The sequence below is a fragment of the Littorina saxatilis genome, linkage group LG14 (assembly GCF_037325665.1).
Source record: "Littorina saxatilis isolate snail1 linkage group LG14, US_GU_Lsax_2.0, whole genome shotgun sequence".
Taxonomy (NCBI): Eukaryota; Metazoa; Mollusca; class Gastropoda; order Littorinimorpha; family Littorinidae; genus Littorina; species Littorina saxatilis.
The window spans coordinates 45,449,733-45,471,721 of record NC_090258.1 but is presented as its reverse complement, the minus strand read 5'-3'; the positions used below and the strand labels follow the sequence as shown (position 1 = coordinate 45,471,721).

Genomic DNA, 21,989 nt, shown 5'->3' with positions numbered 1-21,989 from the left:
CACCGTGACAACACAACAAACCGTGACAACACAACAAACCGTGACAACACAACACACCATGACAACACAACACACCGTGACAACACAACACACCGTGACAACACAACACACCGTGACAACACAACACACCGTGACAACACAACACACCGTGACAACACAACACACCGTGACAACACAACACACCGTGACAACACAACACACCGTGACAACACAACACACTGTAACAACACAACACACCGTGACAACACACCGTGACAACACAACACACCGTGACAACACAACACACCGTGACAACACAACACACCGTGACAACACACCGTGACAACACAACACACCGTGACAACACAACACACCGTGACAACACAACAAACCGTGACAACACAACAAACCGTGACAACACAACACACCGTGACAACACAACACACCGTGACAACACACCGTGACAACACAACACACCGTGACAACACAACACACCATGACAACACAACACACCGTGACAACACAACACACCATGACAACACAACACACTGTGACAACACAACACACCGTGACAACACACCGTGACAACACAACACACCGTGACAACACAACACACCGTGACAACACAACACACCGTGACAACACAACACACCGAGACAACAAAACAAACCGTGACAACACAACACACCGTGACAACAAACCGTGACAACACAACAAACCGTGACAACACAACAAACCGTGACAACACAACACACCGTGACAACACAACACACCGTGACAACACAACAAACCGTGACAACACAACACACCGTGACAACACACCGTGACAACACAACACACCGTGACAACACAACACACCGTGACAACACAACACACCGTGACAACACAACACACCGTGACAACACAACACACCGTGACAACACAACACACCGTGACAACACAACACACCGTGACAACACAACACACCGTGACAACACAACACACCGTGACAACACAACACACCGAGACAACAAAACAAACCGTGACAACACAACACACCGTGACAACAAACCGTGACAACACAACAAACCGTGACAACACAACAAACCGTGACAACACAACACACCGTGACAACACAACACACCGTGACAACACAACAAACCGTGACAACACAACACACCGTGACAACAAAACAAACCGTGACAACACAACACACCGTGACAACAAACCGTGACAACACAACAAACCGTGACAACACAACAAACCGTGACAACACAACACACCGTGACAACACAACACACCGTGACAACACAACAAACCGTGACAACACAACACACCGTGACAACACACCGTGACAACACAACACACCGTGACAACACAACACACCGTGACAACACAACACACCGAGACAACAAAACAAACCGTGACAACACAACACACCGTGACAACAAACCGTGACAACACAACAAACCGTGACAACACAACAAACCGTGACAACACAACACACCGTGACAACACAACACACCGTGACAACACAACAAACCGTGACAACACAACACACCGTGACAACAAAACAAACCGTGACAACACAACACACCGTGACAACAAACCGTGACAACACAACAAACCGTGACAACACAACAAACCGTGACAACACAACACACCGTGACAACACAACACACCGTGACAACACAACAAACCGTGACAACACAACACACCGTGACAACACACCGTGACAACACAACACACCGTGACAACACAACACACCGTGACAACACAACACACCGTGACAACACAACACACCATGACAACACAACACACCGTGACAACACAACACACCGTGACAACACAACACACCGTGACAACACAACACACCGTGACAACACAACACACTGTGACAACACAACACACTGTGACAACACAACACACCGTGACAACACAACACACCGTGACAACACAACACACCGTGACAACATAACACACCGAGACAACACACCATGACAACACACCATGACAACACACCGTGACAACACACCGTGACAAGTGTACTCACCGTCAGTACAGTTGGTCCCTGTCCACCCCTCTTCACACACACACATCACGTGACCGCTGGAGTCGTTGCACGTCCCGTGTGCGCCGCATGTGTCGTTGTGACACTTATCACCTGCTGCACAGATAAGAGCACAGTCAGCGTTATGGCATTCACACGACAGGAAACTGATCATCTACAGACCAGCCAAGTCAAACAACTGATCATCTATAGACCAGCCAAGTCAAACAACTGATCATCTATAGACCAGCCAAGTCAAACCACTGATCATCTATAGACCAGCAAAGTCAAACAACTGATCATCTATTGACCAGCCAAGTCAAACAACTGATCATCTACAGACCAGCCAAGTCGAACCACTGATCATCTATACACCAGCCAAGTCAAACAACTGATCATCTATAGACCAGCAAAGTCAAACAACTGATCATCTATAGACCAGCAAAGTCAAACAACTGATCATCTATAGACCAGCCAAGTCAAACACCTGATCATCTATAGACCAGCCAAGTCAAACAACTGATCATCTATAGACCAGCCAAGTCAAACACCTGATCATCTATAGACCAGCAAAGTCAAACAACTGATCATCTATTGACCAGCCAAGTCGAACCACTGATCATCTATAGACCAGCCAAGTCAAACAACTGATCATCTATAGACCAGCCAAGTCAAATGACTGATCATCTATAGACCAGCCAAGTCAAACAACTGATCATCTATAGACCAGCAAAGTCAAACGACTGATCATCTATAGACCAGCCAAGTCAAACAACTGATCATCTATAGACCAGCCAAGTCAAACAACTGATCATCTATAGACCAGCCAAGTCAAACAACTGATCATCTATAGACCAGCCAAGTCAAACAACTGATCATCTACAGACCAGCCAAGTCAAACAACTCATCATCTACAGACCAGCCAAGTCAAACAACTGATCATTTATAGACCAGCAAAGTCAAACAATTGATCATCTATAGACCAGCCAAGTCAAACAACTGATCATCTATAGACCAGCCAAGTCAAACAAATGGTCATCTACAGACCAGCCAAGTCAAACAAATGATCACCTATAGACCAGCCAAGTCAAACAACTGATCATCTTCAGACCAGCCAAGTCAAACAACTGATCATCTATAGACCAGCCAAGTCAAACAACTGATCATCTATAAACCAGCAAAGTCAAACAACTGATCATTTATAGACCAGCCAAGTCAAACAATTGATCATCTATAGACCAGCAAAGTCAAACAACTGATCATTTATAGACCAGCCAAGTCAAATGACTGATCACCTATAGACCAGCCAAGTCCAACAACTGATCATTTATAGACCAGCAAAGTCAAACAATTGATCATCTATAGACCAGCCAAGTCAAACAACTGATCATTTATAGACCAGCCAAGTCAAACAATTGATCATCCATAGACCAGCCAAGTCAAACGACTGATCACCTATTGACCAGCCAAGTCAAACAACTGATAACAGTGGAAAGAGAGCAAGCAGTCATAGCTTACTGTCGTGTGACACAGTGGAAGGAGAGCAAGCAGTCATAGCTTACTGTCGTGTGACACAGTGGAAAGAGAGCAAGCAGTCATAGCTTACTGTCGTGTGACACAGTGGAAAGAGCGCAAGCAGTCATAGCTTACTGTCGTGTGACACAGTGGAAAGAGAGCAAGCAGTCATAGCTTACTGTCGTGTGACACAGTGGAAGGAGAGCAAGCAGTCATAGCTTTCTGTCGTGTGACACAATGGAAAGAGAGCAAGCAGTCATAGCTTTCTGTCGTGTGACACAGTGGAAAGAGAGCAAGCAGTCATAGCTTACTGTCGTGTGACACAGTGGAAAGAGAGCAAGCAGTCGTAGCTTACTGTCGTGTGACACAGTGGAAAGAGAGCAAGCAGTCATAGCTTACTGTCGTGTGACACAGTGGAAAGAGAGCAAGCAGTCATAGCTTACTGTCGTGTGACACAGTGGAAAGAGAGCAAGCAGTCATAGCTTTCTGTCGTGTGACACAGTGGAAGGAGAGCAAGCAGTCATAGCTTACTGTCGTGTGACACAGTGGAAAGAGAGCAAGCAGTCATAGCTTACTGTCGTGTGACACAGTGGAAAGAGAGCAAGCAGTCATAGCTTACTGTCGTGTGACACAGTGGAAGGAGAGCAAGCAGTCATAGCTTACTGTCGTGTGACACAGTGGAAGGAGAGCAAGCAGTCATAGCTTACTGTCGTGTGACACAGTGGAAGGAGAGCAAGCAGTCATAGCTTACTGTCGTGTGACACAGTGGAAAGAGAGCAAGCAGTCATAGCTTTCTGTCGTGTGACACAGTGGAAGGAGAGCAAGCAGTCATAGCTTACTGTCGTGTGACACAGTGGAAGGAGAGCAAGCAGTCATAGCTTTCTGTCGTGTGACACAGTGGAAGGAGAGCAAGCAGTCATAGCTTTCTGTCGTGTGACACAGTGGAAAGAGAGCAAGCAGTCATAGCTTACTGTCGTGTGACACAGTGGAAAGAGAGCAAGCAGTCATAGCTTTCTGTCGTGTGACACAGTGGAAAGAGAGCAAGCAGTCATAGCTTTCTGTCGTGTGACACAGTGGAAGGAGAGCAAGCAGTCATAGCTTACTGTCGTGTGACACAGTGGAAAGAGAGCAAGCAGTCATAGCTTACTGTCGTGTGACACAGTGGAAAGAGAGCAAGCAGTCATAGCTTTCTGTCGTGTGACACAGTGGAAAGAGAGCAAGCAGTCATAGCTTACTGTCGTGTGACACAGTGGAAAGAGAGCAAGCAGTCATAGCTTACTGTCGTGTGACACAGTGGAAAGAGAGCAAGCAGTCATAGCTTACTGTCGTGTGACAGAGTGGAAAGAGAGCAAGCAGTCATAGCTTACTGTCGTGTGACACAGTGGAAGGAGAGCAAGCAGTCATAGCTTTCTGTCGTGTGACACAGTGGAAAGAGAGCAAGCAGTCATAGCTTACTGTCGTGTGACAGAGTGGAAAGAGAGCAAGCAGTCATAGCTTTCTGTCGTGTGACACAGTGGAAGGAGAGCAAGCAGTCATAGCTTACTGTCGTGTGACACAGTGGAAAGAGAGCAAGCAGTCATAGCTTACTGTCGTGTGACACAGTGGAAAGAGAGCAAGCAGTCATAGCTTACTGTCGTGTGACACAGTGGAAGGAGAGCAAGCAGTCATAGCTTACTGTCGTGTGACACAGTGGAAAGAGAGCAAGCAGTCATAGCTTACTGTCGTGTGACACAGTGGAAAGAGAGCAAGCAGTCATAGCTTTCTGTCGTGTGACACAGTGGAAAGAGAGCAAGCAGTCATAGCTTACTGTCGTGTGACACAGTGGAAAGAGAGCAAGCAGTCATAGCTTACTGTCGTGTGACACAGTGGAAAGAGAGCAAGCAGTCATAGCTTTCTGTCGTGTGACACAGTGGAAAGAGAGCAAGCAGTCATAGCTTACTGTCGTGTGACACAGTGGAAAGAGAGCAAGCAGTCATAGCTTACTGTCGTGTGACACAGTGGAAAGAGAGCAAGCAGTCATAGCTTTCTGTCGTGTGACACAGTGGAAAGAGAGCAAGCAGTCATAGCTTACTGTCGTGTGACACAGTGGAAAGAGAGCAAGCAGTCATAGCTTACTGTCGTGTGACACAGTGGAAAGAGAGCAAGCAGTCATAGCTTACTGTCGTGTGACACAGTGGAAGGAGAGCAAGCAGTCATAGCTTACTGTCGTGTGACACAGTGGAAGGAGAGCAAGCAGTCATAGCTTACTGTCGTGTGACACAGTGGAAAGAGAGCAAGCAGTCATAGCTTACTGTCGTGTGACACAGTGGAAGGAGAGCAAGCAGTCATAGCTTACTGTCGTGTGACAGAGTGGAAAGAGAGCAAGCAGTCATAGCTTACTGTCGTGTGACACAGTGGAAAGAGAGCAAGCAGTCATAGCTTACTGTCGTGTGACACAGTGGAAGGAGAGCAAGCAGTCATAGCTTACTGTCGTGTGACACAGTGGAAAGAGAGCAAGCAGTCATAGCTTACTGTCGTGTGACACAGTGGAAAGAGAGCAAGCAGTCATAGCTTACTGTCGTGTGACACAGTGGAAGGAGAGCAAGCAGTCATAGCTTACTGTCGTGTGACACAGTGGAAGGAGAGCAAGCAGTCATAGCTTACTGTCGTGTGACACAGTGGAAAGAGAGCAAGCAGTCATAGCTTACTGTCGTGTGACACAGTGGAAGGAGAGCAAGCAGTCATAGCTTACTGTCGTGTGACACAGTGGAAGGAGAGCAAGCAGTCATAGCTTACTGTCGTGTGACACAGTGGAAGGAGAGCAAGCAGTCATAGCTTACTGTCGTGTGACACAGTGGAAAGAGAGCAAGCAGTCATAGCTTTCTGTCGTGTGACACAGTGGAAGGAGAGCAAGCAGTCATAGCTTACTGTCGTGTGACACAGTGGAAGGAGAGCAAGCAGTCATAGCTTACTGTCGTGTGACACAGTGGAAAGAGAGCAAGCAGTCATAGCTTACTGTCGTGTGACACAGTGGAAAGAGAGCAAGCAGTCATAGCTTACTGTCGTGTGACACAGTGGAAAGAGAGCAAGCAGTCATAGCTTACTGTCGTGTGACACAGTGGAAGGAGAGCAAGCAGTCATAGCTTTCTGTCGTGTGACACAATGGAAAGAGAGCAAGCAGTCATAGCTTTCTGTCGTGTGACACAGTGGAAAGAGAGCAAGCAGTCATAGCTTACTGTCGTGTGACACAGTGGAAAGAGAGCAAGCAGTCGTAGCTTACTGTCGTGTGACACAGTGGAAAGAGAGCAAGCAGTCATAGCTTACTGTCGTGTGACACAGTGGAAAGAGAGCAAGCAGTCATAGCTTACTGTCGTGTGACACAGTGGAAAGAGAGCAAGCAGTCATAGCTTTCTGTCGTGTGACACAGTGGAAGGAGAGCAAGCAGTCATAGCTTACTGTCGTGTGACACAGTGGAAAGAGAGCAAGCAGTCATAGCTTACTGTCGTGTGACACAGTGGAAAGAGAGCAAGCAGTCATAGCTTACTGTCGTGTGACACAGTGGAAGGAGAGCAAGCAGTCATAGCTTACTGTCGTGTGACACAGTGGAAGGAGAGCAAGCAGTCATAGCTTACTGTCGTGTGACACAGTGGAAGGAGAGCAAGCAGTCATAGCTTACTGTCGTGTGACACAGTGGAAAGAGAGCAAGCAGTCATAGCTTTCTGTCGTGTGACACAGTGGAAGGAGAGCAAGCAGTCATAGCTTACTGTCGTGTGACACAGTGGAAAGAGAGCAAGCAGTCATAGCTTTCTGTCGTGTGACACAGTGGAAGGAGAGCAAGCAGTCATAGCTTACTGTCGTGTGACACAGTGGAAAGAGAGCAAGCAGTCATAGCTTACTGTCGTGTGACACAGTGGAAAGAGAGCAAGCAGTCATAGCTTTCTGTCGTGTGACACAGTGGAAAGAGAGCAAGCAGTCATAGCTTTCTGTCGTGTGACACAGTGGAAGGAGAGCAAGCAGTCATAGCTTACTGTCGTGTGACACAGTGGAAAGAGAGCAAGCAGTCATAGCTTACTGTCGTGTGACACAGTGGAAAGAGAGCAAGCAGTCATAGCTTTCTGTCGTGTGACACAGTGGAAAGAGAGCAAGCAGTCATAGCTTACTGTCGTGTGACACAGTGGAAAGAGAGCAAGCAGTCATAGCTTACTGTCGTGTGACACAGTGGAAAGAGAGCAAGCAGTCATAGCTTACTGTCGTGTGACACAGTGGAAAGAGAGCAAGCAGTCATAGCTTACTGTCGTGTGACACAGTGGAAGGAGAGCAAGCAGTCATAGCTTTCTGTCGTGTGACACAGTGGAAAGAGAGCAAGCAGTCATAGCTTACTGTCGTGTGACAGAGTGGAAAGAGAGCAAGCAGTCATAGCTTTCTGTCGTGTGACACAGTGGAAGGAGAGCAAGCAGTCATAGCTTACTGTCGTGTGACACAGTGGAAAGAGAGCAAGCAGTCATAGCTTACTGTCGTGTGACACAGTGGAAAGAGAGCAAGCAGTCATAGCTTACTGTCGTGTGACACAGTGGAAGGAGAGCAAGCAGTCATAGCTTACTGTCGTGTGACACAGTGGAAAGAGAGCAAGCAGTCATAGCTTACTGTCGTGTGACACAGTGGAAAGAGAGCAAGCAGTCATAGCTTTCTGTCGTGTGACACAGTGGAAAGAGAGCAAGCAGTCATAGCTTACTGTCGTGTGACACAGTGGAAAGAGAGCAAGCAGTCATAGCTTACTGTCGTGTGACACAGTGGAAAGAGAGCAAGCAGTCATAGCTTTCTGTCGTGTGACACAGTGGAAAGAGAGCAAGCAGTCATAGCTTACTGTCGTGTGACACAGTGGAAAGAGAGCAAGCAGTCATAGCTTACTGTCGTGTGACACAGTGGAAAGAGAGCAAGCAGTCATAGCTTTCTGTCGTGTGACACAGTGGAAAGAGAGCAAGCAGTCATAGCTTACTGTCGTGTGACACAGTGGAAAGAGAGCAAGCAGTCATAGCTTACTGTCGTGTGACACAGTGGAAAGAGAGCAAGCAGTCATAGCTTACTGTCGTGTGACACAGTGGAAGGAGAGCAAGCAGTCATAGCTTCCTGTCGTGTGACACAGTGGAAGGAGAGCAAGCAGTCATAGCTTACTGTCGTGTGACACAGTGGAAAGAGAGCAAGCAGTCATAGCTTACTGTCGTGTGACACAGTGGAAGGAGAGCAAGCAGTCATAGCTTACTGTCGTGTGACACAGTGGAAAGAGAGCAAGCAGTCATAGCTTACTGTCGTGTGACACAGTGGAAAGAGAGCAAGCAGTCATAGCTTACTGTCGTGTGACACAGTGGAAGGAGAGCAAGCAGTCATAGCTTACTGTCGTGTGACACAGTGGAAAGAGAGCAAGCAGTCATAGCTTACTGTCGTGTGACACAGTGGAAAGAGAGCAAGCAGTCATAGCTTACTGTCGTGTGACACAGTGGAAGGAGAGCAAGCAGTCATAGCTTACTGTCGTGTGACACAGTGGAAGGAGAGCAAGCAGTCATAGCTTACTGTCGTGTGACACAGTGGAAAGAGAGCAAGCAGTCATAGCTTACTGTCGTGTGACACAGTGGAAGGAGAGCAAGCAGTCATAGCTTACTGTCGTGTGACACAGTGGAAGGAGAGCAAGCAGTCATAGCTTACTGTCGTGTGACACAGTGGAAGGAGAGCAAGCAGTCATAGCTTACTGTCGTGTGACACAGTGGAAAGAGAGCAAGCAGTCATAGCTTTCTGTCGTGTGACACAGTGGAAGGAGAGCAAGCAGTCATAGCTTACTGTCGTGTGACACAGTGGAAGGAGAGCAAGCAGTCATAGCTTACTGTCGTGTGACACAGTGGAAAGAGAGCAAGCAGTCATAGCTTACTGTCGTGTGACACAGTGGAAGGAGAGCAAGCAGTCATAGCTTACTGTCGTGTGACACAGTGGAAAGAGAGCAAGCAGTCATAGCTTACTGTCGTGTGACACAGTGGAAAGAGAGCAAGCAGTCATAGCTTACTGTCGTGTGACACAGTGGAAAGAGAGCAAGCAGTCATAGCTTTCTGTCGTGTGACACAGTGGAAAGAGAGCAAGCAGTCATAGCTTACTGTCGTGTGACACAGTGGAAGGAGAGCAAGCAGTCATAGCTTACTGTCGTGTGACACAGTGGAAAGAGAGCAAGCAGTCATAGCTTACTGTCGTGTGACACAGTGGAAAGAGAGCAAGCAGTCATAGCTTACTGTCGTGTGACAGAGTGGAAAGAGAGCAAGCAGTCATAGCTTACTGTCGTGTGACACAGTGGAAAGAGAGCAAGCAGTCATAGCTTACTGTCGTGTGACACAGTGGAAAGAGAGCAAGCAGTCATAGCTTTCTGTCGTGTGACACAGTGGAAAGAGAGCAAGCAGTCATAGCTTTCTGTCGTGTGACACAGTGGAAGGAGAGCAAGCAGTCATAGCTTACTGTCGTGTGACACAGTGGAAAGAGAGCAAGCAGTCATAGCTTACTGTCGTGTGACACAGTGGAAAGAGAGCAAGCAGTCATAGCTTACTGTCGTGTGACACAGTGGAAGGAGAGCAAGCAGTCATAGCTTACTGTCGTGTGACACAGTGGAAAGAGAGCAAGCAGTCATAGCTTACTGTCGTGTGACACAGTGGAAGGAGAGCAAGCAGTCATAGCTTACTGTCGTGTGACACAGTGGAAAGAGAGCAAGCAGTCATAGCTTACTGTCGTGTGACACAGTGGAAGGAGAGCAAGCAGTCATAGCTTACTGTCGTGTGACACAGTGGAAAGAGAGCAAGCAGTCATAGCTTACTGTCGTGTGACACAGTGGAAAGAGAGCAAGCAGTCATAGCTTACTGTCGTGTGACACAGTGGAAGGAGAGCAAGCAGTCATAGCTTACTGTCGTGTGACACAGTGGAAAGAGAGCAAGCAGTCATAGCTTACTGTCGTGTGACACAGTGGAAAGAGAGCAAGCAGTCATAGCTTACTGTCGTGTGACACAGTGGAAGGAGAGCAAGCAGTCATAGCTTACTGTCGTGTGACACAGTGGAAAGAGAGCAAGCAGTCATAGCTTACTGTCGTGTGACACAGTGGAAAGAGAGCAAGCAGTCATAGCTTACTGTCGTGTGACACAGTGGAAAGAGAGCAAGCAGTCATAGCTTACTGTCGTGTGACACAGTGGAAGGAGAGCAAGCAGTCATAGCTTACTGTCGTGTGACACAGTGGAAAGAGAGCAAGCAGTCATAGCTTACTGTCGTGTGACACAGTGGAAAGAGAGCAAGCAGTCATAGCTTACTGTCGTGTGACACAGTGGAAAGAGAGCAAGCAGTCATAGCTTACTGTCGTGTGACACAGTGGAAAGAGAGCAAGCAGTCATAGCTTACTGTCGTGTGACACAGTGGAAAGAGAGCAAGCAGTCATAGCTTACTGTCGTGTGACACAGTGGAAAGAGAGCAAGCAGTCATAGCTTACTGTCGTGTGACACAGTGGAAAGAGAGCAAGCAGTCATAGCTTACTGTCGTGTGACACAGTGGAAGGAGAGCAAGCAGTCATAGCTTTCTGTCGTGTGACACAGTGGAAGGAGAGCAAGCAGTCATAGCTTTCTGTCGTGTGACACAGTGGAAGGAGAGCAAGCAGTCATAGCTTACTGTCGTGTGACACAGTGGAAAGAGAGCAAGCAGTCATAGCTTACTGTCGTGTGACACAGTGGAAGGAGAGCAAGCAGTCATAGCTTACTGTCGTGTGACACAGTGGAAAGAGAGCAAGCAGTCATAGCTTACTGTCGTGTGACACAGTGGAAAGAGAGCAAGCAGTCATAGCTTACTGTCGTGTGACACAGTGGAAAGAGAGCAAGCAGTCATAGCTTACTGTCGTGTGACACAGTGGAAAGAGAGCAAGCAGTCATAGCTTACTGTCGTGTGACACAGTGGAAGGAGAGCAAGCAGTCATAGCTTACTGTCGTGTGACACAGTGGAAGGAGAGCAAGCAGTCATAGCTTACTGTCGTGTGACACAGTGGAAAGAGAGCAAGCAGTCATAGCTTACTGTCGTGTGACACAGTGGAAAGAGAGCAAGCAGTCATAGCTTACTGTCGTGTGACACAGTGGAAAGAGAGCAAGCAGTCATAGCTTACTGTCGTGTGACACAGTGGAAAGAGAGCAAGCAGTCATAGCTTACTGTCGTGTGACACAGTGGAAGGAGAGCAAGCAGTCATAGCTTACTGTCGTGTGACACAGTGGAAAGAGAGCAAGCAGTCATAGCTTACTGTCGTGTGACACAGTGGAAAGAGAGCAAGCAGTCATAGCTTACTGTCGTGTGACACAGTGGAAAGAGAGCAAGCAGTCATAGCTTACTGTCGTGTGACACAGTGGAAAGAGAGCAAGCAGTCATAGCTTACTGTCGTGTGACACAGTGGAAAGAGAGCAAGCAGTCATAGCTTACTGTCGTGTGACACAGTGGAAGGAGAGCAAGCAGTCATAGCTTACTGTCGTGTGACACAGTGGAAAGAGAGCAAGCAGTCATAGCTTACTGTCGTGTGACACAGTGGAAGGAGAGCAAGCAGTCATAGCTTACTGTCGTGTGACACAGTGGAAAGAGAGCAAGCAGTCATAGCTTCCTGTCGTGTGACACAGTGGAAGGAGAGCAAGCAGTCATAGCTTACTGTCGTGTGACAGAGTGGAAAGAGAGCAAGCAGTCATAGCTTACTGTCGTGTGACACAGTGGAAGGAGAGCAAGCAGTCATAGCTTACTGTCGTGTGACACAGTGGAAGGAGAGCAAGCAGTCATAGCTTACTGTCGTGTGACAGAGTGGAAAGAGAGCAAGCAGTCATAGCTTACTGTCGTGTGACACAGTGGAAAGAGAGCAAGCAGTCATAGCTTACTGTCGTGTGACACAGTGGAAAGAGAGCAAGCAGTCATAGCTTACTGTCGTGTGACACAGTGGAAGGAGAGCAAGCAGTCATAGCTTACTGTCGTGTGACACAGTGGAAGGATGTTCTTTTCTCGTGTGAAATTCTGAACAGCTTTCTTACAACACCTTCGCTTTTATCAGAATTAAAGAATGTACCATTAATGTAAACCTATGTTGAGTGTTGATAGCTTTGACTGGCAGGGCTGTGAGAAATCCACCATAACAAGGAACGTACAATTAATGTTAACCACAATGCTGAACGTTGATAACGTTAACTGGCAGGGCTGCTGTTTAAATCTAACGTTGAACAGACAGCCAGAGTTCAGGTTGAGGTTCGTGTTGTGATTTGAAACACCGTAAGAAAACTAAAAAGCTGAATGGTGACAGCTGTGCAACCATTGTTTGTATTGCATGTATAACATTGAACTGCATGCATCACTGACAGCTGTTACTGTGTGTTCTGGATGGCTGGCCTGTGCCATTCCATTGCTGATGAGGTCATTGTCATTCAATGCCATTGTCAGTCTCAATCAAGACATAGAAGATACACTGAACACAACAAGTTAGGGATAGTGTTTTGGTTAGAAATATGTGTGTACTTGAAGATCTGCCTTTCGTCTACTCAAACATGGGTTCATTGGATTTGAGCCATATTTGGGTATGACGTCACAGGTCCTTGAGCACACCTATCCCAACAAATGGCGGTTTTTGACGGCATGTTTCACTTTGATCTTTCAAAACGGTGACTTGGATTGGATTGGATTGGATTGGATTGGATTGGATTGGATAAGATTTACAGTCCAGTGAGGTTACCCTCATGGAAATTCGGGCTGCTTTCTCCCCGGGGAAAGCGAGCTGCCATACATACGGCGCTACCCATATTTTTTTTTTCCTGCATGCGTGTATTCATGTTTCCTGAGACTTAATGCCGTGTGAGATGGAATTTTTTTTAACTTTATTCCAAGTCCCACGGGTATTTGATGGACATTTTTATCTATGCCTATACAATTTTGCCAGGAAAGACCCTTTTGTCAATCGTGGGATCTTTAACGTGCACACCCCAATGTAGTGTACACGAAGGGACCTCGGTTTTTCGTCTCATCCGAAAGACTTAAAACTGTACAATATTTTACTTCTAGTTTTTGTAACATCAGCGATTTTTTTAATAGCTTTTATCCAAAGGGCATGCCCATTTTGTTTAAATCTGCCGCGCAGTCAGGCTGGTCTAGAGTGTGAAAGAGAGCAACCGCAAGTTTGAATAACGGCAAGAAATCCTGGTTCAGTTTTGATGTTGTTTTTGCTTGGCAGCTTTAGTTGATATGCATGAAATCTAAAACTGTGTGGAACAGCCTCTGCATAATACACAGGACGATGACAATACCCTCTTCTGTGTTTGTACAATTACTTGGAGCAAACGGAACTTGACAATGGACGTCGTAACGATTTTCCGTTAACAATTTGTGAACGTTCGTAACGCCACGCAGACAGATGTGACATGCCAGCCACTGTGTAAGCTCTGCAAGGGGTGGTGCCACTATATGTGTACCGAGTCTTAAAAGCGTTCTTCCACGACGTCCATTGTAATTGTAAGAATAAGGGTCTTTGTCATCGTCCCGTGTAATAGTCAGAGGCTGCTCCGTGTAGGTTTTGATTTATTGTATATCACCTGCAGCTAACCTGCAAAATCAACATCAAACAAGTGGCGTAAGGCGAAAATACAACATTTAGTCAAGCTGTCGAACTCACAGAATGAAACTGAACGCAATGCCATTTTTCAGCAAGACCGTATACTCGTAGCATCGTCAGTCCACCGCTCGTGGCAAAGGCAGTGAAATTGACAAGAAGAGCGGGGGGTAGTAGTTGCGCTGAGAAGGATAGCACGCTTTTCTGTACCTCTCTTCGTTTTAACTTTCTGAGCGTGTTTTTAATCCAAACATATCATATCTATATGTTTTTGGAAACAAGAACCGACAAGGAATAAGATGAAAGTGTTTTTAAATTGATTTCAAAAATTTAATTTTGATCATAATTTTTATATTTTTAATTTTCAGAGCTTGTTTTTAATCCAAATATAACATATTTATATGTTTTTGGAATCATAAAATGATGAAGAATAAGATGAACGTAAATTTGGATCGTTTTATAAAAACAATTTTCTTTTACAATTTTCAGATTTTTAATGACCAAAGTCATTAATTAATTTTTAAGCCACCAAGCTGAAATGCAATACCGAAGTCCGGCCTTCGTCGAAGATTGCTTGGCCAAAATTTCAATCAATTTGATTGAAAAATGAGGGTGTGACAGTGCCGCCTCAACTTTTACAAAAGCCGGATATGACGTCATCAAAGGTATTTATCGGAAAAAAGAAAAAATTGTCCGGGGATATCATTCTCAGGAACTCTCATGTCAAATTTCATAAAGATCGGTCCAGTAGTTTGGTCTGAATCGCTCTACACACACACACGCACAGACAGACAGACAGACACACACACACACACACACACACACACACACACACACACACACACACACACACACACACACACACACACACACACACATACACCACGACCCTCGTCTCGATTCCCCCTCTATAAAACTTGACTAAATGTAAAAACAGAATTTCGTGCGGTTGCTCTCTTTCACACGCTAGATCAAGACATAGAAGATACACTGAACACAAAAAGATAGGGATAGTGTCAATCAAGATCAGCCTGACTGCGCGACAGATTTAAACGAAATGGGTATGTCCTGTTAGATCGATTTTAAACCAACTCTCTGATGTAAAAAATGTAAAATATCGCTCAGTGTTATTCACCGTTTTGACGGTTAAAAGTAAACATGTCGTCAAAAAACGTCATTTTTGAGGGTAGGTTTGGTCAAGGATCTGTGACGTCATACCCAAATATGGATCAAATCCAATAAACCCAAATTTAAGCAGAAGAAAGGCAGATCTTCGAATACACATATATTTCTGTCCAAACCAATGCTGTTTAACATCTGCGCTATACCATTGTAAACATATCCTTGACTCTTTGTGTTCAGTGTTGAAGTAAAAGAGAAATGCAGAAGAGAGAGCTAGATATATATGATAACAGAGATATATTTATAAAGAGAGAGCTAGATATATATGATAACAGAGATATATTTATAAAGAGAGAGCTAGATATATATGATAACAGATATATATTTATAAAGAGAGAGCTAGATATATATGATAACAGAGATATATTTATAGAAGAGAGAGAGCTAGATATATATGATAACAGAGATATATTTATAAAAGGAAAAGCTAGATATATATGATAACAGAGATATATTTATAAAAGAGAAAGCTAGATATATATGATAACAGAGATATATTTATAAAAGGGAAAGCTAGATATATATGATAACAGATATATATTTATAAAGAGAGAGCTAAAGATATATGATAACAGAGATATATTTATAGAAAGGAGAGCTAGATATATATGATAACAGAGATATATTTATAAAAGGGAAAGCTAGATATATATGATAACAGAGATATATTTATAAAAGGGAAAGCTAGATATATATATGATAACAGAGATATATTTATAAAAGAGAGAGCTAGATATATATGATAACAGAGATATATTTATAAAAGGGAGAGCTAGATATATATGATAACAGAGATATATTTATAAAAGAGAAAGCTAGATATATATAATAACAGAGATATATTTATAAAAGAGAGAGTTAGATGCACAGGAGAAGTAGAAGAGAGAGCTAGATATATGATAACAGAGTTATATTTATAAAGAGAGAGTTAGATGCACAGGAGATATACATGATAACAGAGACATATTTATAAAGAGAGAGTTAGATGCACAGAAGATATATATGATAACAGAGATATATTTATAAAAGAGAGAGTTACATGCACAGGAGATGTAGACGAACGATGAACATGGATGAAAGGACACCGAATAGACCGGAAAGCCAGCTGCTGTGCCAGTGTTCAGACTCTCAAATGAACGGAAAGCCAGCTGCTGTGCCAGTGTTCAGACTCTCAAATGAACGGAAAGCCAGCTGCTGTGCCAGTGTTCAGACTCTCAAATGAACGGAAAGCCAGTTGCTGTGCCAGTGTTCAGACTCTCAAATGAACGGAAAGCCAGCTGCTGTGCCAGTGTTCAGACTCTCAAATGAACGGAAAGCCAGCTGCTGTGCCAGTGTTCAGACTCTCAAATGAATGGAAAGCCAACTGCTGTGCCAGTGTTCAGAATCTCAAATGAACGGAAAGCCAGTTGCTGTGCCAGTGTTCAGACTCTCAAATGAACGGAAAGCCAGTTGCTGTGCCAGTGTTCAGACTCTCAAATGAACGGAAAGCCAGTTGCTGTGCCAGTGTTCAGACTCTCAAATGAACGGAAAGCCAGTTGCTGTGCCAGTGTTCAGACTCTCAAATGAACGGAAAGCCAGTTGCTGTGCCAGTGTTCAGACTCTCAAATGAACGGAAAGCCAGTTGTTGTGCAAGTGTTCAGACTCTCAAATGAACGGTAACAGTATGCTGCAAGGAAAGAGAGACAAAGAACGAATACTGATCACGGCGAGAAACCCACTGTTATGCAAGTGTTAAGGCTGAAGTACACGTATAAAATATGCTGCAAGTAAAGACAGACGCAGAATGATAACAGCGAATAACTCATTGATGTGCACTGGAGTTAACGGATAAAGTGTGGTGCAAACAAAGAGAGACGCAGAATGATAACAGCGAATAACTCATTGATGTGCACTGGAGTTAACGGATAAAGTGTGGTGCAAACAAAGAGAGACGAAGAGGGGATACTGATTAAGACGGAAAGCCCATTGTTATGCAAGTTTTCTGGTACTGAATAAAAAGGATAAAGTGTGGTGCAAACAAAGAGAGACGAAGAGGGGATACTGATTAGGACGGAAAGGTTTTTATTGCGCAATGTGCACACAGAGCAGGGGTCGATACATTCACTGGGCAATAACGGCCGTCAGTCGGGTGGTGTGATTGACCCAGTCCCACCCGGCTCAGTCCCACCCGGCTCTGTGCACACAGCGTGATCGATACACCCGGCAGTTCCATCCTTCATGCTAAGTCCACGCGCACTTGCAACAATCAGTCACCCTCCCCCCCCCCCCCCCCCCCCACCCGCCCCGCCCATGATATGGGGAGTTTTAAAACACTGTACATCGTGATTGGGAGTTTTAAATAGAGAATACTACATGGCTTGCTGTGTCGTACCAGATTTACACGAGTTGTTTTTTTAAATATTGAACTGCGAGCGAAAGCGAGCTGTTCACTATTTGAAAAAGCAACGAGTGTAAATCTGGTACGATACAGCAAGCCATGTAGTATTCTGTTTATCCTACATACTGTAGGCCCTACTTACGTGTATTTTACTGAAAATGTCTTGCAGTCGAGGCAGCTAAATTGAAGACGCTTGTTTTGGAACCTGATCTCTTCTAAAGCCTCGTGCAATCTATTACGTCAAAGCAAAGAAACGTCACTCCCAAAGTGTGGCGTGACGTGTTAGTTCTAAAGATTCATCGAGGGTAATTAGCGAGCGCAAGTTTTGTTTCTATAATGACGTTTGTCTCGGTGACTTTGGCATCATAAGCAGTGGAAAAACAGGTCCCTGCCAGACTTGCTTGACATGACCTCATTTACATGATATACACACGTGTGATTTGAACGATTATTATCTCACGGGTGTCTCTCTCACGTATGTAGGATAAAACACTGTACATCGTGATTGGGAGTTTTAAAACACTGTACATCGTGATTGGGGCTTTTAAAACACTGTACATCGTGATTGGGGCTTTTAAAACACTGTACATCGTGATTGGGAGTTTTAAAACACTGTACATCGTGATTGGGAGTTTTAAAACACTGTACATCGTGATTGGGAGTTTTAAAACACTGTACATCGTGATTGGGAGTTTTAAAACACTGTACATCGTGATTGGGAGTTTTAAAACACTGTACATCGTGATTGGGAGTTTTAAAACACTGTACATCGTGATTGGGAGTTTTAAAACACTGTACATCGTGATTGGGAGTTTCAAAACACTGTACATCGTGATTGGGAGTTTTAAAACACTGTACATCGTGATTGGGAGTTTCAAAACACTGTACATCGTGATTGGGAGTTTTAAAACACTGTACATCGTGATTGGGAGTTTTAAAACACTGTACATCGTGATTGGGAGTTTTAAAACACTGTACATCGTGATTGGGAGTTTTAAAACACTGTACATCGTGATTGGGAGTTTTAAAACACTGTACATCGTGATTGGGAGTTTTAAAACACTGTACATCGTGATTGGGAGTTTTAAAACACTGTACATCGTGATTGGGAGTTTTAAAACACTGTACATCGTGATTGGGAGTTTGATGGGTCAACAATAAGCGAGCGGCGTCATGAACGATCACGATTGACTTTATACTGATTTACATGTGTCTATACACATAGTCTGTATAGTTATTGAGATGTTATAAGTGTTATCGTCTATACAGTTATAGAGATGTTAATAGAGAATACTACATGGCTTGCTGTGTCGTACCAGATTTACACGAGTTGGTTTTTTTAAATATTGAACTGCGATCGAAAGCGAGCTGTTCACTATTTGAAAAAGCAACGAGTGTAAATCTGGTACGGAACAGCAAGCCATGTAGTATTCTGTTTATCCTACATACTGTCCTTACGTGTATTTTACTGAAAATGTCCTGCATTCGAGGCAGCTAAATTGAAGACGCTTGTTTTAGAACCTCGATCTCTTCTAAAGCCTCGTGCAATCTATTACGTCAAAGCAAAGAAACGTCACTCCCAAAGTGTGGCGTGACGTGTTAGTTCTAAAGATTCATCGGGGGTAATTAGCGAGCGCAATTTGTGTTTCTATAATGACGTTTGTCTCGGTGACTTTGGCATCATAAGCAGTGGAAAAACAGGTCCCTGCCAGACTTGCTTGACATGACCTCATTTACATGGTATACACACGTGTGATTTGAACGATTATTATCTCACGGGTGTCTCTCTCACGTATGTAGGATAATAAGTGTTATCGTCTATACAGTTATAGAGATGTTACATGTGTCTTTACACATGGTCTGTACAGTTATAGAGGTGTTCTAAGTGGTATCGTCTGTACGGTTATAGAGATGTTATAAGTGTTATGGTCAATACAGTTATAGAGATGTTATAAGTGTTATCGTCTATACAGTTATAGAGATGTTATAAGTGTTATCGTCTATACAGTTATAGAGATGTTATAAGTGTTATCGTCTATACAGTTATAGAGATGTTATAAGTGTTATCGTCTATACAGTTATAGAGATGTTACATGTGTCTTTACACATGGTCTGTACAGTTATAGAGGTGTTCTAAGTGGTATCGTCTGTACAGTTATAGAGATGTTATAAGTGTTATGGTCAATACAGTTATAGAGATGTTATAAGTGTTATCGTCCATACAGTTATAGAGATGTTATAAGTGTTATCGTCTATACAGTTATAGAGATGTTATAAGTGGTATCGTCTATACAGTTATAGAGATGTTATAAGTGTTATCGTCTATACAGTTATAGAGATGTTACATGTGTCTATACACATAGTCTGTACAGTTATAGAGATGTTCTAAATGTTATCGTCTGTACAGTTATAGAAATGTTATAAGTGTTATCGTCTAAACAGTTATAGAGATGTTATAAGTGTTATCGTCTATACAGTTATAGAGATGTTATAAGTGTTATAGTCTATACAGTTATAAAAATGTTATAAGTGTTATCGTCTATACAGTTATAGAGATGTTATAAGTGGTATCGTCTATACAGTTATAGAGATGTTATAAGTGGTATCGTCTATACAGTTATAGAGATGTTATAAGTGGCATCGTCTATGCAGTTTTATTACCAATTCAGTGCCCCATATGGCTTTTTGACCAATCAGGACGGATTCCAGGTGACCTGTTAAATGTTATAACGTTCAGGCAGGGACCCTTTTTGTTCATCAAGCTAAAAATTGACAAAACAAATAAAAAATTTAAATCAACAATATCAGCGTGATTTATTCTACAGAATGACACTTCAAATGCTGTCACATAATACTCTCTTTATCTACAAAAATACCGATAAGCGAGTTTTGTCGGTGGGTGCTTTACGGAACAGCAAGGTACCGCCCATCCTCTGAGTGTGAAATGCCGACCCGCACACTTGAAATCTAAATTACCTAAGTTCGGAAAATCAAGTGAAATTGCGTCACTCGCGTTACGTCAAATGTATCTTCACGTCATTTCCCATCCGTCTTGAGTCGGTTCTAAATCTGTCGCTCTCTGTTCAACAAGAAAAGCGAAGCAACCGAAACGCATGTTGAACTGACATGCGGTTTATCCTACATACGTGAGAGAGACACCCGCGAGATAGTAATAATCGTTCAAATCACACGTGTGTATATCATGTAAATGAGGTCATGTCAAGCAAGTCTGACAGGGACTTGTTTTTCCACCGCTTATGATGCCAAAGTCACCGAGACAAACGTCATTATAGAAACAAAACTTGCGCTCGCTAATTACCCTCGATGAATCTTTAGAACTAACACGTCACGCCACACTTTCAGAGTGACGTTTCTTTGCTTTGACGTAATAGATTGCACGAGGCTTTAGAAGAGATCGAGGTTTCAAAACAAGCGTCTTCAATTTAGCTGCCTCGTCTGCAAGACATTTTCAGTAAAATACACGTAAGTACAGTATGTAGGATAAACAGAATACTACATGGCTTGCTGTGTCGTACCAGATTTACACTCGTTGCTTTTTCAAATAGTGAACAGCTCGCTTTCGCTCGCAGTTCAATATTTAAAAAAAAAACTCGTGTAAATCTGGGACGACACAGCAAGCCATGTAGTATTCTATATTTATCTTGTGAGATTGTTGTGTGTCAAACGCATTTGATCTGTGAATATTCATCACGTCAGGAGTATTCAGATAGCTTGAGATAGGTCCCATGTCCTTGCCCATCTCTATGAACTCCTTCCCTCTGGCCGTAGACTTCGCACGCACAAAGCTAGGACACTCAGGCTGCAAAACAGCTTCATCCCCAAATCCATGACCCTTGGCAACATGTAAACACATCCACATACCCGACTCAGCCCCTCTTCTGCCAGTGCAATCAGTAGTAATGTACATGTATGTATTGGTTTTATGTACGTCCGTATATTTTCTGTGATATATTGTATGCTATGATTTTTTTTTTTTGCAATGATGTTTAGCCATAGGCCGTTATACGCGTAGGTGTGCGAGAATATGTAAGCGCAGTGCTTTAAAGATGTCCATGTGGGAATGTGTAAGTGGGCGTAGTCGAATGTCCATGTGGGAATGTGTAAGTGGAGCATATAAGAATGCCCATGTGTGAATGTGTAAGTGGAGCGTATAAGAATGTGTAAGTGGAGCGTGGTCGAATGTCCATGTGTGAATGGGTAAGTTGAGCGTATAAGAATGTCCATGTGTGCGATGTGTAAGTGAGACTTGGATGTGTTCATGACTGAATGCGTAAGCACAATGC

At 44.0% G+C, this 21,989-nt stretch overlaps 1 protein-coding gene across 1 annotated transcript in view; it reads right to left on the bottom strand.

Moving 5' to 3' along the window:
• Nucleotides 1–21,989, bottom strand: part of LOC138947875 (mucin-4-like) — a gene marked incomplete in the record, with an annotated part of 178,564 nt that overhangs the window by 141,556 nt on the left and 15,019 nt on the right. The window contains 1 exon segment of the mRNA XM_070319444.1: nucleotides 2,012–2,125. Within this exon segment, the coding sequence (XP_070175545.1) occupies nucleotides 2,012–2,125 (114 nt within the window).